Source organism: Patiria miniata, unplaced genomic scaffold, assembly GCF_015706575.1.
Source record: "Patiria miniata isolate m_02_andy unplaced genomic scaffold, ASM1570657v1 HiC_scaffold_11, whole genome shotgun sequence".
In the NCBI taxonomy this organism is placed as follows: Eukaryota; Metazoa; Echinodermata; class Asteroidea; order Valvatida; family Asterinidae; genus Patiria; species Patiria miniata.
Genome location: NW_024037049.1, coordinates 3,892,692 through 3,916,700, shown reverse-complemented (window position 1 = coordinate 3,916,700; position 24,009 = coordinate 3,892,692). Strand labels below are relative to the sequence as shown.

The 24,009-nt window shown below is 40.3% G+C and overlaps 1 protein-coding gene across 5 annotated transcripts in view; it reads right to left on the bottom strand.

Moving 5' to 3' along the window:
* LOC119742426 (calcium permeable stress-gated cation channel 1-like) overlaps nucleotides 1-24,009 on the bottom strand; it is an 87,757-nt gene that overhangs the window by 33,440 nt on the left and 30,308 nt on the right. For all 5 annotated transcript variants that reach the window (XM_038218346.1, XM_038218370.1, XM_038218362.1 and 2 more), the window contains 12 exons: nucleotides 18,624-18,738; nucleotides 16,336-16,373; nucleotides 14,772-14,963; nucleotides 14,464-14,575; nucleotides 13,468-13,541; nucleotides 13,017-13,097; nucleotides 10,215-10,338; nucleotides 7,579-7,712; nucleotides 5,534-5,653; nucleotides 4,590-4,648; nucleotides 3,552-3,649; nucleotides 1,937-2,133 (listed from right to left, as the gene is read on the bottom strand). In XM_038218346.1, coding sequence (XP_038074274.1) covers nucleotides 1,937-2,133; nucleotides 3,552-3,649; nucleotides 4,590-4,648; nucleotides 5,534-5,653; nucleotides 7,579-7,712; nucleotides 10,215-10,338; nucleotides 13,017-13,097; nucleotides 13,468-13,541; nucleotides 14,464-14,575; nucleotides 14,772-14,963; nucleotides 16,336-16,373; nucleotides 18,624-18,738 — 1,344 coding nt within the window. The remainder of the gene's footprint in view (nucleotides 1-1,936; nucleotides 2,134-3,551; nucleotides 3,650-4,589; nucleotides 4,649-5,533; nucleotides 5,654-7,578; nucleotides 7,713-10,214; nucleotides 10,339-13,016; nucleotides 13,098-13,467; nucleotides 13,542-14,463; nucleotides 14,576-14,771; nucleotides 14,964-16,335; nucleotides 16,374-18,623; nucleotides 18,739-24,009) is intronic.

Below are 24,009 nucleotides of genomic sequence, written 5' to 3'. Positions count from 1 at the left end.
TGTTAATCAACCAACAAAACACCGATTCCGCGATGTTACGCATGTTATAACTTGATATGAACAAACTTGTATCTAATGTACACGCATTTACATACAAGTTTAGAGACATGTTTGTAGGGTAACCTTGAACTTTTTGAAGGATATGAGTTTTCTGAAATTATGATTCAAAGGTTCAAAATAAAACATTTGTTGAAATTGTGCAATAAAACATACCTTAAAGAGGTTGTGGAATGCTCGAAAACATTTCCGTCATTTTTTGGGTATATGTAGCCTAGGGTGTGATGAAATAAAAACGACTATTGTTTCTGTCATGAAATGAGTACAAAAGGTAGGGCCTACTTTTGAGAGCTATTTTTCAGGTCCTGTTTCGACCCGAACGTGCAATTTGTGTAAAAGTCGTCGTTGCGGGCAGCAAACAAAACACAGTAAATCGTGACGTAATAAACAGGACTCGTTTATGCTACTCTACATCGGGAGTCCTGTTTATTACGTCACGATTTACTGTGTTTTGTTTGCTGCCCGCAACGACGACTTTTACACAAATTGCACATTCGGGTCGAAACAGGCATGACAGGACTTGAAAAACAGCTCTCAAAAGTACCTTTTGTACTCATTTTATGACAGAAACAATAGTCGTTTTTATTTCATCACACCTTAGGCTACATATACCCGAAGAATGACAGAAATGTCTTCGAGCATTCCACAACCTTATTAAAGGAAAATGAAAAGAACAGGAAGGAAAGATATGTCAGTATTAACAAATAATGACTGCTTCAAGTGGTGTAGTAAAACTAATCTCCCAAGGTGATCCATAGAACGTTCTATTCCCCAAAGAGATGGGAAACGGGCCATGGGGCACCAAAGGAGGGTAGTTTTACCACACAAGTTGAAGTAGACATTATTTTGTAGAAATCTCAACCGCACATTCTGCTTGATTTTTAGAGCAGAAAAATCCAATAATTTTTTTTCCATTTCAATATAAAATAAGTTAAAAATTCAATTGCACCTTTTCTATCGACCCATTTATGAGGTGTTTGAACCAAACTCTGTAGTGCATGGGAACAATATGCGCAACGGGCACACCCATATGCATGTGCACACTGACCTCCATTGGTTGCTTTGCATTTAATACTTTTACAGCGTTTGAATGGTCTTTTGGGCCGTGTGAAGTCTTTTTGGTTGTGCCATTAAGTAGGGCTGTTTCAGTTTGGAATAATTGAGTAGTCGATATTCGAAACTGTGTTTGACCGAATAATTAAATTTGAAACTTGCCAATTATGGGCTTTAACCCGCTCAAAGGATGGGAACAATGAACTGCCAATGACAAAAATAATACCATTGACAAAAAGTGGCATCTGGTACTGCAGTATCACCGTATAGTCACAGTTGTTGGTTTTTTAGTACCGACTAGCTTGGCATGGAATTCACTTTTTGGAGGTCGAGTATACTAGAAGTAGGCACGGTTTGGGTTATTTATTTGAAAATGTTATTTGTTTGGAGTGGAATCATCGGAAAGAGAGGCAGAGATAGTGATCGATTCCTTGTTCACAGGGGATGTGAACCCCTAACACGACGGGTGGCGTCAACCAATGTGACCCTCCGACCCTTATACCACCATGGAGCATGCATGGAGAAAGGAAAAGACGTCACGTATTAACTATTATTTTGATGACATAATAGCTCTCAATAGCACAAGGCACTTTGTCAAGGTATACCAAGGAATTAGCACAGTAACTCGTCAGTCAGTCACGGATGATTGAGGTATTATAGAACTAAACAAAGACTAGATCTTAATGTAAATTAGACTAAAGAGGAGCCTGAAGGACAGGTAAAGGGAGATATGGTGCAGGATCATAAAAAGAGACAATAAAAAAAAGGGATGTATTTGGCACATGTCATCAACAAACAGTCGGTGCAGGTAAAGTCAAACTTTTACCTAGCCAGGCCAAGCGAGGGCAGCACAAGCACCATCAGTATCAGGAACAGGAATGTCTTGCGCATGATGGTGTGGTTCAGCTTGGTGCGGGTCCAGTGGAACTCACAGTAGTAGCTGGAGTAGATGACTAAGATGGGCAGCATGGCCGCAAAGGTCCAGAGAAGAATGGTGGGCAGGAATTGAGAGATGAAAGGAGACTGGGAAAACAAAGGCAAAAGACCAAAGAAATCAGTCTTTGATTATTACATCATCAGGATAATGCAAAAAATGACTGGAGACCTGACTAGGATTTGTCTTGGTTTTAGGGCTCCCACAACATTTTTTTGCTAGCCATGGCATATTTGGAAAAGCCGGGGGAGGGGGTTAAAGATATAGTCCATCATTTGTAATTTGTGCATTTTGTTCGTTTTAAGCAACAAAAGTGCTTAAAATCTATAGAAGGGTGCTGAACAACTAACCTGATAAAGTTTCAGCTCAGCTTCAGCTGTATATTCCGAGAAAAACATCATTCTAGGATCTCAATTTCAAATCAAAAGTTGCTGAATCATGTTTTGAATTGGGCCTGAATTCAGTGTCCGAGACACGTTCTCCCCGAGCCGATTGCAGTTATGCGATGGCACGCACTGATCCGACGAATTATAGCAACCGCGTGTGCGTGTGCGTCGTGCCAATGCTTGCGCATGCTTCGCCGAATAACAAAACGAACTACTAATTTAAATTTCCTACAGTGCTTCTTAAGAAGCACCGTTGGAAAGGCCTACTTTCGTTGATTACTTCAAAATGACAGCTTGCCAGAAAGAATAATTTCACAGGGAGTTTAGTCCCCTTACTATCTTTCAACCAAGTATGTTTTTCAACAATAATTACGTCAGTTACTTTTCAGTTAGCTGCAAATGATGGACTACAGCTTTAAGGCTGGATTGACCTCATCTGACACTTGAGGAACAGTTCATGATAGATGTATTCTTACATACATGTAATGGTGTTGTGTAATGTTGATCGGCTCCAACCACTTTTTTTGGGGGGGGGGGTTAGGGGCCAGCCTCCCTCCCTTTAGGTGCGCAACTGGATGTCATATGTGAAGATATGTAACACCCTCACAGCTTCTATGATGTCTTTTTGATTTTGTTGTTTTTGGAATATGACCCGTTAGAATTCATACCTCGCAACTAGGTATAAATGCAGATTAACACAGTGCCTGCAAGCCTTTTAATTTGTTAAATCACACTGATCCTTGAATTTATCAAAACCAAAACGTGTCCTGAAACCACTTCCCTAGACAGTATGAAAAAAAAATCCCTGTGTTGCGAGCTACAACAGGTGCCATATTGCGGGACAGGTACCTGTATTAAAGGCCGGTATATACTCAGCATCTTGGCAAGTTGTAGAGAAATCGAGTCGAGTTCAACATGTTTCCAATCGCCGAATTCGCAGCAAGAGTTTCATGACGTAAAGTCCGCTTTGCTTTTGCATTCCCGTGAAGTATGGACCGGCCATTAATGCAGGACATGATTGAATACAGTGCTCATGAATCCGTTCCCACAATGACATTTGTTGCAGAAACAAGGGACTATTCCATACGGTCATTTGTTTTCCTAGCAGGTTTTTGTCTTACCTTAACATCTTTGACTGCGTCCTCAATGTTTTTGCTTCCGACAGGGCTGGTCATGATGACAGAGGGTGTCGTCAGGAAGAACAGTAGAATAAATAAGGCTGGAGAAGAAACAAATGTCAGCAGTTGAACAAACTTCCATTTCAATGATTATTACGAAACCCCAACCCTCCCGGATCATTCAAAACCAATCAAGGGCTTCGGAGAATTTGGAGTAGAGAGTTTTGAGTACAAAGAATGTGCCATTAGGTTTGTGCCTGTGGTGGATTTGGGCTGAATAAGAGAGGCTCCTAAAAAACAAAAAAACCTACACAGTAAACTAAAATGTGAGGTGGCGAACTTCAGTGGGGCAGTGTAAAATTACAGCAGGGCAGCCCGATCTCCAACAATAATAATAATAATAATAATTTGGGGGGCTAATCATCCTTACTCGCAGCTGGGATGCTGAATTGCGAAGGACGCGGCTACAACGTGGTCGGGCCGCTGGCACGTAAAGGCACCTATAGCTGCCGGCCACATCGACCCATAAATGACCACGCAGCACAGCCTGAGATCGGAAGTGTTTGATTTTTCCGGAGGGAGGAAAACCGAAGGGCCCGGAGAAAAACCCTCGTGGCACAGGAGAGAACCAACGCACAACTCTACTCACATGTGATCCGCGGCCAGGATTCGAACCGTGGTCACCTTGGTGAGAGGCGAGCGCTTTACGCACAAGCCACCCATGCTAATGAATACTCAGTATCGTGAGGGTGCAACTTTAAGAACTTCCGACCGGGAAATAAAATCATAAACTGATGATAACAAAAAAGGAAGGCTCAGTGTTGTGAAGTTGAGTCCATCACAAGTCCAGTCACAAGTAAATCACGAGCAACTTCACAAGTCCAGTTACAAAATAAAAAATGAGAGGTAAGCAATAACAAACGACTGCCTTTGTTAGAGATGATCAAAATATATTGTGATATGACTTGGGACTTGATGCCTCGAGACCGACTAATGATGGACTTGTGATGACTTGTGAGGAAATTTCGGAAGGCTTCTCACCAAGGTTGATAAAGATGACGCTTCCCCACCACAGCAGTGGTCCAACAGACAAATTCTCCCTGTCGAAGGATTGGAATGTGAACCATTGAAATGCAAATCATGCATGATGAAAAGGAGGTCATAGAAGAGGACCGAACAGTGCCGTGAAACAGATTCTGTGCAGAAGCTACTATGGAGCCTCTGCACAGTTGAAAGAGAGGCTACGCTGGCAAGCATCAACCAGCAGGCCCTGCCCACTGCGCATATGAGCAGCAACATGTGTGCCACTGAAGCCACGCTGCACTTTCCGGCTGTGCACATGCATGCAAGCATGTCAGTCTATTTTGCAGGCATGTCGGACATTAATCACTGCTGCCGTTCAGTTTCATCACGGGCAACGGCCCGCTTCCTAGAAAAAGGCCCCGGGTTGCCCTCGGCTTACATGGCTCAGGCAGACAGCAGATGCCGTGCAGATAACACCAAGCACAGATCCTCAACACATGAATAAACAACATTCTCAAATTTCAGGTTAGAGGCGTGATATGGCTTTTGCGCGTCGTGTGTGCAGGTGCGCGAGACTCGATGCGCGACTGCAGTCTTTCAGTGGTCAAATTTCACTCAGACGGCAGCTGTCGGCGATCATGGTGCGCGCATTGTTCTATATGTTCTATGCGTTGTTTTATGTGCGGAAGTGGCATATCACGCCCCTTGACGAACCGTTCCGCACATTTTGTACACAAGCTCAGATGAGTCGTTGAGCCTTGTGTAGAGGATCCGTGCACTGCTGGGCTTTTGCGCTTGACCGGATAAAATTGGAGGTCACTACAACCCTTTGATGGCTAGGTGCAGCAGTGAGTGAGTGATGGGTCAGAACATTATGGCAGGGCTGAACGGATCAGTCTCTTTCATAGGATTGATTTTTTTTGTGGAGGTACATGTAATGCTCAGACTAAGTTTTTACATACCAGACAATGTCATCAGGCTTGGGGGCAAAGTGGACATTCCACACGGTGGAGTGAAGCTGTTTACTGACACTAGACACCGTGGGAGGACCGGTCTTCAGGGTCGCGTAGTCATTCACAATCCTGAAAAGATTCATCAAATTTCCTAAATATTTGTAGTAGTTATAAGAGACGGTATGAAAAAACACATGTCACTTGGTCTATGAAAACCCGGTAATAGAAACAAAGGTCACACTGCTCATGGTCTCCATGCATAACTAAACTCTCAGCGGTATAAAAATGCATGTCACAGTTATGAAACACCTGAATTCCACGAACCGCACTGTGCATTCTTCTCATAGGAACGTCATATAGGTCTGTTCACAATCGTTTGAAGGTACATTTAAATCACGTAATTTTGATGACATAATTGTGCGCGAGTGAGTGTAATGTGTCGTCCATTAACCATGTTAACTGTGGTGAGAAGGCCACACAGTGTCATCGGTTACAGAGTCCACACTATTAGTCAATATGAAATCTATGTGGCATTATGAAACATTCATAAATACCTAAGACAGTTTACTCATTCCTATTGGTCCAGAGTTCGTCACTTGGCCGGTTTTATACGGTTGATAAAGACATGGCTGGCTGGTCTTAAACACTTTTCCAGTGTCACGCGAAATATTGAGTATTATGAAATCCGGTGCCAGCACCATTTTAATTGGTTAAACATTCACACTCCTCATGTAGACATGTGCAATACTACCAGTGAGTCAGTATTTCAAAGTCCTAAAGTCACACTACACTGGCACATCTGCGTTGTGCGCCACATATCATGCAGTAAACATCTGAATTCCACGAATCGCCCTTTGCATCCTTCTCATCATGCAAATGTCATACAGGTCCGTTAACAATCGTTTGAAGGTAAATCATGTAATTTTGTGTCATAAGTGTGCATGTATGAGTGTAATGTGTCGTCCATTAGCTGTGCAGGAAAGGCCACACAATGTCATGGGTTACAGAGTCCACACTATTAGTCAATATGAAATCCATGTAACATTATGAAACATTCACAAATACCTAAGACAGTTTACCAATTCCTGCCGGTCGAAATTCCTACAAGTCATTCTCCATATAAGAAATTATTTACCAGAGGCCTTACCATTGTTAGCTAGAGGGTATTTTGTTTATCGAAATCGTTGGAAATATATAATTTGGACTTGTTCTGACTGTTGGACAAAAATGTTTTGACTTTTTTTTATCGAAAAAGTATCTATGAATGGGAATAAATACGTGCTTTGTCGTTATTAAACACTCTGTTTAAGACCGGTTGTAGTCTGGATGCTAATTATTAACCGAGCCGAAGGCGATGGTAAGCATCAGCATCCGGAATCTAACCGGTCTTAAACAGAGTGTTTAAAACCTTGAAAGCACACATTTATTCCATTAATAATAATCCTGGAAAGTTGAGGGGAAAATTCGCCCATAGACTGATTGCACATCAGTCAGCAACATCTGCTTTTTCAACGAGTGGCAAGAAAGGACACTTTTTGTAACTTTCAAGAGCCCAGAGGATGGGACACACCACATGCATACACTGGTTTGCACGCTTAAGTGCACCCGGCTTATTTTATTCTGAATGTGCACAAAGACACAGTATCTTTGTATAAGCGTCAGGCATCGTTGGCTATGCATTTGAATGTCTCTCCCAGAGATCACCCCAAACACAAGATTCACGAGGGAAATGCAGATCTTCTGTCAGACATAAGGAACCCTGTAAGGGAACATTTTCTCCTTGACATTTCCAGAACTAATATCTAGATGACTAAGAAAACAAGAGAGTGTTCAAGCTTTTCGACAGGGCGAGCTGTGGTCAAGTCCATCGAAATTCAAATCGCGAGGCAATCGCAATGCATGTACAGTAATGTCACAAGTGACCAAAGATAGACTACGACAAAGGAAATTTTTATACAGTTCTGTGCATTGGACAACAAAAATAAAATACAAGCCTGTGTAGGCTACGAGTGGTACATGTACCGGTACATTGGTTCAGCAACTGGGCTACATACCTGCCAGCCATGATCTCATTCTGTACAGTCACAAACGCCATGCCCAGGTTGCTCTTAAGAGCGTGACCCTTCTCTTCCATGACCTGTCTCGTTAAGTCATCCTCCCGGTTGCCATAGTAATCAATAGCATCCACCTGGGAAACAAACGAGACAGGGAGATATTGGTAACACAGTCTTGAAGGGGATTGCCGAATTAGTCTGCAAGCATCCAGATATCCTCTCATGAGGTGATCTTAGGAGGTGTCTAACTTCTGCAATGTACATGAACTTAGTGCAAGGACGTTTGTACGTGGGAGGAACAAAAAGGATGGTTTATAGCGAGAGTCCATCATTTGCAGCCATCTGAAAAGTAACTGGCGTAATTATTGTTGAAAAACATACTTGGTTGAAAGATAGTAAGGGGACTAAACTCCCTGTAAAATTATTCTTTCTGGCAAGCTGTCATTTTGAAGTAATCAACGAAAGAAGGCCTTTCCCACAGTGCGTCTTAAGATGCACCGTAGGAAAATTTAAAGTAGTAGTTCGTTTTGTGATTCGGCGAAGCGCGCGCAAGCATTGGCACAATGCACACGCACATGCGGTTTGCTATAATTCGTCGGATCAGTGCGCGACATCGCGTATAGCTGCAACCGGCTCAGTGAGAACGTGTCTCGGACGCTGAATTCAGGCCCAATTCAAAACATGATTCAGCAACTTTTGATTTGAAATTGAGATCCTAAAATGCTGTTTTTCTCAGAAATATACAGCTGAAGCTGAGCTGAAACTTCATCAGGCTAGTTGTTCAGTATCCTTCATTAGATTTTGAACACTTTTGTTGCTTCAAACGAACAAAATGCACAAATTATAAATGATGGACTCTGTCTTTAACATAACCCTGGTACAGTAGATACAACAAGGTGCTAGGTGTAAAAGTCTGTGTTGAGACAATGAGAGCTATTCCCATTGGCCGATGCTTATGTTAGATCCTGTGGTGGCTAGCAGACTTTGAGGAAGTTTGGCCTTGGGAATAAGCCAGTTCGGTATCTCGATGAAGTAGTCCATGTCAAAGGTCATTGGGGATAAAATCACTGACGTGAAGATACACGATGTTACGTGGACGCCCAGTCTGCTTGTAATAAGCCATTTGCGAGTAACCTATACCCTTTGGGATTTACATTTGAAAAACGTCTGGTACAATGACTTGCTCAGAATGCTTGGCACATTTTAACTTTGAATTCTCCAGACTAAAGACACTGTTGCTAATCACAAGATTCGGGGCAAGCTCTTGCATAGTTATGTAAGAGACGTTCAGCATCAATACATCGTTCACAATGGGTGAGAATGGCACAAAGACACCAGACCATGCCGGAGCTGGGGGTTGCTAGCATAAGGCTTGCCCCGAATCACGTGATATAGTAACAGTCTCTTTGGTCGGGAGAATGCTAGGTTAAAACGTGCAAAGCATTGTATTAAGTCAGCGTTCCAGATTTTATTCAAATTTAACTCGCAAATGGCTTATTAACACGGGAGTGTAGTGTGCCCGTCTCCTCCGTCCGCGCGCAGCGCCTTCGATGAGCATTCAATTATCCCGAATGACCCATGACCCGTATCATTGTGCGCATGTGCAGTTGAAATACCGAACTGGCTTATTGGACCTGTTGGATCTGCTACTTGGGGCAGGTTTCTAAGTTTGAAAACTTTTGTATGTTGTTGCATTCAGCAAAAATTGACCTGGAATGTTAGCTTTAGCGACGATTTAAAAGGTAGGAATGCTTTGATAAGAAATGTCTTGGGAAGATTGAAGACAAACGTCATAACCCTAACTCCCTGTGGTGTGTTAAATACCGGTATCATATGAAAAATGGAGAATTTGGGACTGTCGGGGTAAATGAAACAAATGATAACGATGGAATGTGCTTTCCATGCAACTTGGAAAACTAAGGTTTCTCATTTACAATTGCAATCAAGCACTGATATGTCTCAAGGTAATGTACATAGAGCCTGTAAAAACAAAATACTATGAGATCTTGGACGAGATTCAAGCACATGACTTCCTACTTGCTTCTGCGATCATCTTTACCACTTCAGTACAAATCTAGGAAAGTACAATATAATTTTATAATATACAACATTTGCTTTTGGTGTAGTTTCCAGAAATGGATGTATTTGGTGGTTAGTATTTTATAGCAAATACACTGACCAGTTTACAGCTTTGTGTTCACAGATGCTCGAAAAACCAAGAAAAAAATGGTGTTCTTGTGGTCTGGTTCTCTAACCCTACTTCAGACGAAACAGAGCAAGTTATATACTTAGGGAAACTGTCAGGTCAGGGAACCAGACCAGCTGGCTTGCACCTGTCACGGATGTAAACGAAATTTGGACTAACTAAATTTGGTGAAATGGGGGCAGTATTTTAAAAAGTCTTCTTTTTTCCCCCCAATGATGATCGGCCTTACATCGTTGGAAACTAATACAAAAATTCCACCTTTTCTTTAAAAGTGACAGCACGCCAGGTGCCATGATTTCACAGGATGCTTGAGAGACTATTATTCACTCACAGTCAAGTAAGGTACATTTGTATTTCATAATAATTTGGTAGTTTTGTTTTTTGATGTTTGCAAATGTTGTACATGTACCTTCAAATTTCTTTACAATACCTTGGGACCTCCGCAAAAATCACAGCAGCCAACTTGTCCACAGGTTCCCTGTCTCAGTTGGGGTCGTTGGCCAGTTTTGGAGTAAATCCCCTCACAGTGCAGTCGATTCAGTCTAGCATCACGCCTGTATGGAACAAATACATAATCCTGTGTCTTGGAAATGGTCGAAAGTTGGCATTCGGTTATCAACAATTGTGATGTAATCTTGAAAGTACAAGTATGTCATTTGCAGCTGCTGCTGCTGTTTTGCCATAGTCCTCATAGAACTGTCGGCATTCTCTTGTGTGCCTTCGCTCTTGCCACGGCCATTCCTCCATCCGTCCACTTCCTGATGTTATCGATCCATCCTGTTTTCCTACGTCCTGGCCTGGCCTTCCCTTCTACTTCTCCTTCTACTGTCATCTGAACTAGGCTATCTGATCGGCGCTTCCAATGTCCATACACAGACAACTTCCTCTTCCTTATAAACTGGACAAGCAGACCTTCCTCTTCTGAAACTCCTACCCTTTGGCGGATCCATGCATTGGTCTTTCTATCTTTCCAGCTGACCTGAAGCATTCTACGCCACACCCACAGCTCAAATGATTCTATCTTCTTCATGTCATTCTGTTTTAATGTCCAACTTTCTGCACCATAGAGGGCTACACTCCACACGAGAGATTTCACCAGCTGTTTCCTCAGTTTCAGGCTGATCTCTTTTGCCTTCCACAGTCCAATTAGTTGGCTGGTGGCATCTCTTGCAATTGCCAACCTAGCAAAAATCTCTGGTGTAGAGTCTCCATCAATCCTTACCATTGAGCCAAGGTATTTGAAGCTGTCTACCTGGTTGATTGCACTTCCGCCAAGAAAGATCTGTATTTGCTACCATGAACCATAACATGAGTTTTGGCTGAGTTTATATGGAGACCAAAGGTGTGGCTGCATTTCTCTAATTCTACTGCTTGCTTTTCCAGTTCTGTTTTTGAGCGTGCAATCAGTGTGGTGTCATCAGCATAGCGGATATTCTATATTGCTCTTCCACCAACAATGCTACCCGATCTTTCATCTAGTGTCTCTTTCACCTGTCGCAAGATGGCTTCACCACAGGCATTGAAAAGCAAGGGGGACACAATGCAGCCCTGCCGAACTCCTTTCTCAAATGGAAACTGGTCTGTTTGCAGCTATCCAAAAGTAACTAACAAAATTATTGTTGAAATGCTTACTTGGTTTAAAGATGGGGATGCCAATAAACACCCTGTGAAATTATTCTTTCTGTCATGCTGTCATTTTGAAGAAAACAATAAAACAAGGCCATTTCCAAAGATGCGTCAAGTGTTGGAGCTGGTTTGTTCTTCGGCAAATCCGTGAATGGGTGCGCGAAAGCATTGATGCGATGCTTGAGCGCGCACGGTTACAATTTTCGTCGAGAACGTGTCCCGGATGCTGATTTCAGGGGCACTTCAAAACATGCATAGGCAACTTTTGAGTTGAAATCGAGATCCTAGAATATTGTTTTCTCAGAATATACAGCATTCACAGAGCTAAAACTTCATCAGGTTAGTTATTCAACACCCGTCTTTAGATTTTGAGCACTTTTGTTGCTTCAAACGAAAAAAATGCATAAAATGACAAATGATCTACACTACGTTTACAATTTTAGACGCTTTGGGACAACGCCTGAAATGGAGTTAAATCCAAAACCTTTTTTTTTATTTTTGTTTTTTGGTGATTCTAAACATGCCTCATAATACCAAAGAAGTTTCAGATCGTGGTTTTGCCTCTTCCAATGATTTTATTGATGATCTGTTCAGGAATTCATTGACCCGTCTGTTGTCAGCATGTGCCAACATACAGCAAGTTCAAGCGAGGACTTTGGTTAACCATAGTCACAGGACGGTTGGACTACTCTAGTCAACTATTTGAAACAGGAGAACAGTGGTACCACTCCCAACACTAGTTACCAATAGAGCTGCGTAAATAATGATGCACATCAGGGAGCCAGCACCTGATTTCACAAAGCGCTGCGACGCGTCGCAACTCGCGATGCGTCGTAAAATCCATTTCACGAAAGTTGCGATGTGTTGAACGCTTCGTATTGTTAAGGAAGTTCCTTGACAACAGCTTAAAACACGTCGCAAGCTACGACGTGTCTAGTGGTTGTCGCAAAATAAGAAGAGTCCATTTTAAGCCAGTTTTGTGCCATAAACATCACGTATTAAACGAGATTATAATACCGAGGCAATGTGTGTAAAGTTAAAATAGAAAATTCATTGAATAATTGTGAATTAGCCTGGAATATTGCAGTTGAAATTTCAAAGTAGCTACATTCCACTGAGAGCTTGTTTTCCTTTTAAAATTGCATCACACGGCCGCCATTTTGTCCTACGTTTTAACAAATTCCGAGCGGAGATCCGACGACCTTTTGTTGAATACCAGACGACTATTTACTGTATGCTGACTTCATACATAAAACAGTCACCGAATTGTGCTATAAATACACATTCGACGCGTCGCACTTACGACTTGATTTGTGAAATGGATTGCAGGACGCGTCGCAGCTGCGACGCGTCGTAGGGATACAATGCGTCACAGCGCTGTGATACATCGTAAGTTACGATGAGTTTCGTGAAATCGGGTGCAGGATCAAACAAAAATTGTGATGACATTTTGACAAGTCTTTGACAGGAGGCGTTCACATAGTGCAAAGGCATACATGTAAGTTACAAGTATGTCACAAATCAACCACCTGTCAACTAATGGTCCTCATCCAAAATGTCTCATATTTGTAATTGTCAAAGACCAAGACAATAGCTCACAGCATACCTCTGTAAGTCCAACTTCTTGAGCTTGGCAATGTCATAGGCAAACTGGACATCAATGACAGTCACCTCTGGATAAGCTTCTCTGTAAAACAATTTATGATAAGAAGCCAAGTTCAATGTCACAAAAACATTTATTGAGACACCCCCCCAAAAAAAGAGCTGTATCCTCTGTGAGTGATCCCCAATGGCATTTTCCATGTTTGCAGCAATTTATACATCAGCTAGCATCATCCATGTAATCCCTGACCAACCTTTCAAAGTTCAGATCAGATTAACAGACCACCATTATCACAAAGCAATGAATTTGGTTGAAAATTCAGAGAGAATGACCAATCTGAAGTTTCAATCACAAGCACATAAGAGATCCTTCTCATATAATCCAGCAGAAGGTATAATGCATGTAAATTTGCAGGGTGGGGAGAAGTACCACAGGAGAAAAGAGAAAGACTTACTGGAAATGCTGTTTGATAAGTGCAGCATCCGTTCTCTCAAGTGGTATACCACTGACAAACAGTGTCTGCGATACCTGGAGGAAGAGAGAAATCAAACATAAGTTTCACTTGGATGAATAACAGTCCTGAATCCTCAAATTTGAATATGATTTTGCACACCCCCTAGGGAGTTAGGGTTAACGAATTTAAACATCTTTGCTTTCATAATTAGCACAAAATCTATACTGGGGGAGTGTGGCCTAGTCGTCAGGGTTGTGACTCATAATCAGAGAGTCAGGGGTTCAAATCCAGCTGCTGGTCACACATGCATGGTGTCCTTGGGCAAACCACTTTACTCCCAACTTGCCTCTCTCCACCCCGGAGTATAAATGGGTACCAGCATAAGCTGGACTGGTATGCCATATACAGGGATTAACAAATATTTTTCTCGCCACTGAAACGATAAACGGAAGCACTATGAAATTGGGCCCCAAATGTTGTTCACCACATAAGTTTGCTGAACAGTACTTTCTGCCAAGCAGCTCCACCAAAGTTGTCCAAGATTGCTTTGTCAACTTATAACCTAACGTACAAGGGTATAGCACTCTGTAAAATCTTTGTCAGCATCAAGCTTCAACGAAGAGCATTGAGATTTTAGACTCTTTTTTAAGCTCTGGCAGGAGCTTCTACAAGTCACTTTGGTGTCGGTCAGTTTGTTGGTCGCCGAAAAATTGACAAAAACCGTTTTACACAAATTGAGCGAATGCCATGCCATCAGCAGTAATGGCAAACAATTTGTAAAGTTGTTTATGGAAATTTCGTAAACAGAGGCAAGATATGTGCAGTATTGTTATAGGCACTTGGTATTTTCTGTAGTGGTTGGTATCCTAAAGGAGTAAATGAAAATTGACGGAAAGTATGAAGTTCCAGATATGCCATCCTCATCGCATTTTTCGCCAGAGCTTATTGTGCACTCGCACTTGTTTTCTCAAATCCTGGCCATTGTGCATTACTTACATTATCGTTCTCCTCTCGATATGGTACATGAGTGGAAAAATGCCTCATTGCACCAACAGTCAATAGGAAGAACAGCATACAGAAGATGGTGTGGACCCACAACTTATCCGAACTGCAAAAGAAAAAAACAAAAACGTTATTCAAGCTTGTACATGGCAAGGTCCACCTGTGTGAATGCACAATTCTCCATGGTGAAACAGTATATTCCTTTTTGTATCTCGAGCTGTTTCATTATAATGTATGGATTCATGGACTCATTAAACAGTAAATACAATGACATACAATAAACACGACAGCATTAGACTCACTTTGTGGGTATATTGCTAATGGTTGTCCGGCCAAAGTTCTCTGGTCCGAGTTCCTGACTTCCACTGAAGTTAACGGGTAAGATGACCCCAATAGACAGGACGCATACAATGATGACCAGTAGGATCAGGTAACGCTGGAACTGCAGGTACTGCACTGCATCCACACCAGACTTCAGCCTGATATCCTCATCCCTAATAGTGGCAAAAAAGCAGTCAGAATACAGAATACATGTAATAATAATAATACCGGAGTCTTACATGTATATAGCGCACGTATCTACCAACAATTAGGTACTCAAGGTGCTGGAAATTATGTCTATTATTTTAAGACAGGTAAATGAAGTCTATGAGAAATACGAGACCCATTATGTAGTACCTTATAATGGTTTACAAGGTGCTGCGGCGCATATTGCAGCCACTGCCAGAAACACCGGGGCAAACCCCTTCTCTTAGCGATGAAAGTTACTGGGTTCTTTAACGTGCATTACAAAACACACAGGACCTACAGCTTTACGTCCCATCCAACATTTGTCCAAAGGACGAGGCAATAATGGTAAAATGCCTTGCTTAAGAGCACAAGCACCACGTTTCAACGGTCAGGATTCGAACCCATGTATCACGACACACGAGTCAAACACTGTAACCATTGGATCACAGCACCCCACTGTACAGACCCGGGGGGTGCAGATGGACACAACCCCCACCCCAACCCCCACCCCCAGCATATAGAAGCTGGCCAGCAAAGGAGTCTTAGCCCCTCCCCCCCAAGTGGCACTTTGAATCCGAGACTACTCAATTTTATGTTTTAACCACATAATCGAAATTGTATTTTACTTGTAGGTCTGCATGCTTTTAGAATAGCTTCCGAATGCTTTGGCTTAATGATGCCCATAAAATTCCCATGACTTTTACTAACTCTTATCGAGGATCAAAATACAGGTCACATGTGAGACATTGTCTGGCTCGTGCCAGACAGTAACAACTTCTGATGAAGGGCAACGATGTCACTCAAATGTCAAGAAAAAAACCAGTACATGTCAGTTTTATTGTGCAAATTTTTTTATTTCTCTTCAATTATACATCACTCACAATCAGATGAATCTAAGGCCAAAAAAAAAAAGGCTCCGGTTTCTGGTATGCGCGCGCATCGCCGTAGCCATGCGCGTCGGCAAAATGAAAAAGGTTTTTTTTCAATGAAAGATGATGTCTCAAAACCGCCAAACCCAGTGGTTTGTCTGGAATCCTGCTGCTGCACAATTTTAACGTGTTTTTAGATGGGGTTATGATCGAGAATAAGCTTTATGTGGCCTCTATGGTCTCCCATAATATTTGCACTAAGTTTAGTCGGGCACCATTTGCAGTCATCAGCCGACATTTGAAGCAAAAAAAAACAGGTTAAAAAAAAAAAAAAAGCTGCGTCGCCGCACCACTTTTTGGGCAAGCTCCATACCAGACACCGGAGACTTTTTTTTGGTGGCCTAATCACAATTTTTTTTTTTTTTACCCTCAACATTTGTAATGCTTCAATAAGTAAAGGAGATTCTAAAGGAAAAAAACCACTTACTTGATTTTGAACATTGCTGGAAGCCAATCAATAAATCCCTGTTATAGGAAATAAACGGATACAATTAATTTTCTCTTAACACTTTTTTAAACAGGTAATGGTGAGACATCTAATGATTCCGGTAATGGCAAATATACAGCTGTGTCAACTGTATCATCGCAACATATATTTTACAGTAACCCCTGGTTAAAGCTACAGTCCATCATTTGCAGCTATCCGAAAAGTAGCTGGCGTAATTATTGTTGAAAAACATACTTGGTTGAAAGATAGTAAGGGGACTAAACTCCCTGTGAAATTATTCTTTCTGGCAAGCTGTCATTTTGAAGTAATCAGCGAAAGAAGGCCTTTCCAACGGTGCTTCTTAAGACGCACCGTAGGAAAATTTAAATTAGTAGTTCGTTTTGTTATTCGGCGAAGCGCGCGCAAGCATTGGCACGACGCACACGCACCCCCGGTTGCTATAATTCGTCAGATCAGTGCGCGACATCGCGTAGCTGCATTCGGCTCAGCGAGAACGTGTCTCGGACGCTGAATTCAGGCGCAATTCAAAACATGATTCAGCAACTTTCGATTTGATATTGAGATCCTAGAATGCTGTTTTTCTCAGAATATACAGCTGAAGCTGAGCTGAAACTTTATCAGGTTAGTTGTTCAGTACCCTTCTTTAGATTTTGAGCACTTTTGTTGCCTCAAACGAACAAAATGCACAAATTACAAATGATGGACTATAACTTTAAAGGAATGTACAACATTTGCTTTTGCTGCTATTTTCAGAAATAAATGGATTTGGAGGATTAGTACCGGTATGTTATAGCAAATATTGTTGCACTGACTTGTTTCTTGTTTTGGGTTCGTAGATGCTGGAAAAACCAAGAAAACCAATCATATTCTTATAGTCTGGTTCCCTGACGCCACTTAAGATGAACAGGAGCAATTTATAGACTTTGGGGAATTGTTAAGATCATGAGAATCAGTCTAGCAGGCTTGTGGTCTTCACAGGTGTGTAATCAATTGCAAAGAAAACGCAGACGAATTAAATATGAAGAATTAGGAGCAGTTTTTGAAAATTAGGAGCAGTTTTCTTGAAAATGTCAGCACACCAGGAGCTGCAACTTTAAAGGATGCTTTAGGCTGTCATTCCCTAACAATCCAGTGAGATGTTTCGGGATAATTTGATCATTTCGTTTTTTGATGTTTGCAAATGTTGTATCTTCCCTTTAAGACATTTACAAAAGCATGCAGGTGCGCTGCAACAAATCAAAACCTTACCCAATGGCATTTTAGTTCTAAAAAAACAACAACAAGAATCAGCCCAAGAATCAGAATTTGCAGATTTAGGCAGTTTATATGGAAGTTTATACTACTGACTACAAGGGGAAAAAAATGTAATTTATTCTTCTGGGCTTATCTAAATCTGTATGAATTTAAATTTTTTTTTATTGGGAATAAGGTTGGCAGGTTACTTATGGCTTAGGTATTGTCACCTGGGGACACTTACGGTAGATGGAATAGTTTGTGAGTTGACTTGGGACCGGATGACTTGTGATCGACTCATGATGGACTTACGAGGACTTGAGATGCAACACAGGGAAGAGATTGTCAATTTAATAAAACTTTGATGAAAGGTCTGAAAGCTGCATTTCTTTCTATACTGGTCTTTCTCTCACATTTAAAAAGTCTGATTTCAGACCAAAGTCTGAAAAATCAAGATTTTTAAAAATTTGGTTTGAATTCCACTATGCATGCAGTTTCCATTTTGGAAACCAGATATTCAAAAACAAACTTTAAAATAAATCAGGCCTTCCATTTTTCGTGTGAAACAAGCTTAAGAAAACAAGTGGCACATCCCCCAAATTGCTCCATGCTCTCTGATTGTAACTGCATTCACTTGCTTGTGGCCTTTTTGGTATAGAACAGCCTGCCCATTCAACTTATCTGACAGTTCCCACCCATTTGTTTTCAACATATACAGTTTGGACTGTTTTTGTAAAGGCCCAGTGCTCATTGAATACTGCAAACTATCCCCAATCATTGGGAGGGCGTTGCATGCAGTACCTCAATCGTCACTTTTTACTGGCAATGACTGTGAGTTGAATGAGATCTTCCAGTGAAATTGAATAACTGTTTATTCGGTTAGAATTCTTTTTAGGATAACCGGATTTTGAAATATCTGATTTCTCCCACCACTAACCAACTTAAGTTCCTCAAGCACAAAACTGACCACAACCAGGAATTCTTGGTTGTACTGACAGGAATAAATACGGTTGTTAATTTTTAATTTTGTTTACCGGTGCCTTGCTGTGTGGTTCTTCTGGCTGTCCAACTGTCGTCTCTCCGTCTGCATTAATGGACGGCTTGCTGTTTTTCGGTTTACTGTGGTCGCCGTAAAACATGCTGGTCCATCTATCATTTGACAAAACAATAATCAAAATGATGTTCAAAGAATAGTTTTTATTGTTTATGAAAACGTTAGTATGTAATTATCCAAAATACTTCAAGCCAAACAAGTAACTGTTGTTTGTAAGTGTATTTCATTATTATTATTTTTAGAGCAGTAAACCTCCCAACCTTTGAGTAATTTTCATTTTCACATGAAGACAAACTTCATTTTGGGTTACCTGATTAGAATGGGTATTTAGTACATGTAGGTCTATGTTTCTTACATTTGTGTGATTTATCCTATGTATTTAGTTATTTGTATTGTTTGCAGAACGTCAATGGAATCCAGTTTTAACTGTGTTTGGACATACCCTGGGTAAAGCAATGTAAATGAATTTGTAGATAAATAATATTTTTTAAAAACTATTTTGACGTAAAATTAGCCGGAACCATTTTCAATTTAGGGCACATTGCTCTGTAACACATGGTCTGCATGTAAATCTCGGTTTAATTTGATATCATGAGACTACCTGACTACAGGCGTATGACAGGGCACGGGTATATACATGTACATGTATTAAGCCACATTGAGGATGTAAAAAAAAATCAGTACCTGGTATTACGTGAAGTACCGGAACTAACGTTTTTAATTTAGTTGATAAGTGAATCCGTGTTCATTCTGTGGATAGGAATTCCATTTCTGATTTCAAACTTACAGTTACATGTAAATTAATTAAAAAAAAAACCAGAGTTACAAAATGTACATATAGAAAATTATTTCTGCAATTTGTAATTTTTATGGTGCAATAAATATAAATTTAAATCCCAAATGAACTGACATTTTTAATTTAGTTGATAAGTGAATCCGTGTTCATTCCGTGGATAGGAATTCCATTTCTGATATCAAAATTACATGTAAATTCATTCCATAAAATATATAGAGAGTTACATGTAAAGTAAGTTATTTCTGCAATTTGTAATTTTTATGGTGCAATAAATAAAACGTAAGGTTCAACAAATTCGCATTGATAATGAGAGGTTAGTTCCAAGAGCCGTGGATTGCGATGGCCATATGGCGCGTCAATTAGTACTTGATCATGTGCAATAAACAGTCTCCATTCAACCTCGTCCAACACTTCTGATGCATTATGTTAATTGGAATAACTCCGCAAATAGCCACTTTGTAAACCTTGCATATTCAAATTATTTTTTACATGTATACGTGTATATAAATGTACACTCTATAAAATGAAATTAACTCGTTAATTTTAACTGGTTTGATTTAAAGGGAATGCACAACATAAAATTTGCTTTTGCTGCAATTTTCAGAAATCAATGGATTTGGAGGATTAGTATGTTAATATTGTTAAATTGACTTGTTTTATGTTTTGGGCTTGTAGATATGCTTGGAAAACCAAGAAAACCCATCATGCATGTCATGTTCTTGTAGTCTGGTTCCCTGACCCCAATTAAGATGAAATGGAGCAATTTATAGACTTTGGGGAATTGTAAGGTCAAAGAATCAGTCTAGCAGGCTTGTACCCCTTCACAGGTGTGTAATCAATTGCAAAGAAAATGCAATATGAAAAATTAAGAACAGTTTTTGAGAAAAAAAAGCCAGCCAGTCTACCAGCGTTGGAAAAATACACTTTTTCTTGAAAATGTCAGCACACCAGGAGCCACAATTTTACAGGATGCTTTAGACTGTCATTCCTAACAATTCAGTAAGGTATTCCGTGATAATTTGATCATTTCAGTTTTTTGTATCTTCCCTTTAAACTGCTTAATGCACAAACTCGTTATCAATTTGAAAATTTTCAAGCAAAAAATCCTGGCAAGCAAAAATCCTGATGTAATAATTTTCAAAGACATAATGGAAAAGATTCTTGTTATATCTATATTTCACTGCCTGGTGTGAAGTCCCATCATCTGTCACAGAATATTTATTTGGCAGATTGAAATCTCTGGCCAAAGACAGAATTCACATCCCCCCCCCCCTCTCCTCAATTCTTTTCATTTCACTGTGACATATTCACCCCTTCGGGCAGGTATTCCAGCTTTAATTCCCTGTTTTGCCGATTAAAGATTAAGGACATGATCAGTGTGGCAGGGGGCGAGATGCAATCTGGCAAGGGCAGATCCACTTGAACTTTGCATAGCCAGCCGAAGGGTGGAAAGAGGAGTGATTAATGTATGCAAATTTATGCAGATGGTAAAGGGCAGATCTGATTGGAGGATGGAGCTCTTAAGCCTATAAATAATTCATTGCATTTGACAGGTACATGTATTTACATCCGAGATGTGGCCAGATGTGTGATCGTGTATTTCAATAATAATAGGAGGAACGCAATCTTCAATTACGGATATTAAATCAGAATCTGCATTAAGGTTTTGGCCATGGCCATTGAACTTCTTAATTTGTATGAGTAATGTTTATTCATGAGTAGCGTTTATTCATTAAGACAGCCTCCAGCACGGTGGAAATTGTAAATACCCATTCTCATATATGAAATGCTCTTTGCTTGTCATGCTTGTAGTGTAAGTTATATATTGGGCAAACAATTTTGTGACTGACTTAGGCAAAGGAATGCATTTTTTAATGTCTGCCTGGCTGTGATTATGTAAATGTAATAACAAGGAGTTGCACAAATTGTTGGTGATAGAGACATCCAGCGGATATAAATTAGAAAAAAATTGAGACAACTGGACTCAAATTTGATAGATAGAGAACAGTTTCAAGACCTATAAACAGTGCAGAAAACGCACAATGAACAGTTGATTCACATTTGCTATTGTTAACTGTAACGATCAGCAAACTTAAAAACCATCATTTCATCCTATTTTTTTCTGGCTATAAAATTTTGGAGCAAAACAATATTTATTTTACCCACCCACCCTATATTTCTTTAATGTAATAGGAAACATAACACTTCTTGGCCTAGTTAATTTCCATGTAAATTGCACATATTTTTAACCCTAAGACGATTGCAGTTTCATTTGTCGTAGCCTTGACATTACAGTTCAGCGTTTTGGGCTGATGCGCATATGTACATTTAGATCACGCACACGTTTGTTGAAATTGTACTTCGATTTCAGGCAGACTGAAGCCGCTGTTTGTTTTCACAGTGCATCCAGTGTTCCGTATCTCATGAATCTTGAGTTTATAGATAATGGTGTGAGCGCGTAGACTGTCCAATGTCAATTACGTTGTACCAGTGCATGTCAAAGTTGTCCTGATAAATGTTGCGCTTAAGTGAATCTGGAGAAAACTAAAGATAAGCCAAGGAAAAGTATTCTGCAGGCGCAGATATAGATTGATTACGTATTCTACATGTTCAACACTGAGTGAGGAAGAAAAGTTTGAAGTGAGAAAACTCAATTCCTAATCAAATTCCACATTGCCATGTACAAATTTATATTCTTTAGATAACTGGTTTTTAAACATAACCCATACTGTGTGATGCACATTAAGATTTCATGACAGCAATCAACCATAAACTGAAAATATTCATGACATGTTTAAGGGTCACCCGCAGCTGCTATTGGTTTCTGAATTTTCCAGTTCGGTATTTCAATGACCTGCGGTCATTCGGGATAACGTCGCTGACGTGATGTTAAGCGATGTTACGCGCACGCCCATTCTTGTTGGTAATTTACACGCAAGCGTCATGCGCCTGCGTTCATGCGCCTTCAAAGCGTTCGATTATCCCGAACGACCCGTGACCATATATCATTGAGCATATGCGTAGTTGAAATACCGAACTGGATTGTTAGAGTAACTTTAAAGGAAGGATTTAAGATGAAACTTGTGGGGAACAGTATCAAAAGCTGTGTGCCTTTTGGATGTTTTCTTCCCTCAAAAGGCCGCTTACGGTGTAGATACAAGTTATTAGTACAAGAACCTCTTTCCGTTATATTAAAAAATGACACAGCACCAACAATTAAGATAAAATACTTCAGAAATTATGTGCAGAAAACACTCAAAATGTTGAAAATGAAGTTTGGAAAAAAGAGCTGCAGCCTGCAAATTTAAAGTGGCATATTTTTGCATGCTGCAAACGATGCTTTCAACTTTTCAGCAAATCATTAAATTGGCAAAATGGTTTGAAATAATGAAAACATTAGTACAAAAAACACTTTTAAAGAAATCGCAGCAGTGTTGATACAAATTGCTGCAAAAACTCCGTGTGCAAATGCAGAAATGAAAGTTGCCTCTTTTTTTTTTTTAAAGAAATTATGGAAATGGTTAAAAAGAAGACAATGTTACTGTTAGTACAAAGCATGCAATTTTAGTCACACTGAAAACATCCCTGAAAGCTTAAAATATGCAAAAAGGTGAAAGGCACTCTAGAGATAAACATATAAACTGAATGTAAAATACGTAGTCAAAGATAAATCTGGTGACGATTAATGTCAAACAGCTGGCTTAAAATGCAGGCGTGTTTGTCGCAAGAAAGAGGACTTTCAGTTAATATTCCAAACAATTATTTTAGTTTCTCCAAAATCTTTACTGGCATTCCTGAGCATTTTTTTTCAAGTACCAGTATTCAATCTCTCACAAACAGTTCTTAAAGAAAATAAAAGGTTTCAGTGTACATGTAGGTTTCAGTTAACTGATACATTTAACCCTAACCGCCCTGAATCCTTCAAACTCCTCTTTGCCAAAGTGGAGGAATTTGGAGGATTGAGGTTACATGGCAAAAGTGCGTTACTGATTTCGTAAGATGCACTTTGTCAAGGTCTTGGGCCGGACCTTGTGTTGTTTTTTGCTCAATCATGATAAATATAGGCCTGGATTATGCTTGAAATCCTCCGTACTGCTCCAGGATGTCACTGGCCAAGCCTCAACATATTGACAGTCACTGCTTTGCAGGATTCAGGCAGTGGTCACCCCTCCACGGACCATATTCATGAAATAATGGAGGAATTTGCAGGATTGAGGCTATGCTATTTTCCCATGAGGCCAATTGGAGGATTTTGCAGGATTGAGGCTACATGTACATCCTTAGGCCTAGGGAGTTAGGGTCAATTGAAACTGCAATATATACATGAACAAATCAGACATGTAGAGGTTCAGGTACGTATTACGGTACATCTAGCTTGACAGCATGTTTAATGGTTACCATTAGCTGCTCAATATAAACAAGCTGGTAAATGAACATGTACATGTCTCAATTTATTAAAATGGAGACATGTACAATGTACAATGTGTGCTTTGCACTGCTGAAAAATAATAAAAGAAAAAAATCTGAGCACAGCAACATTTTTCGCTCATATAGGGGCCAACATGTATTG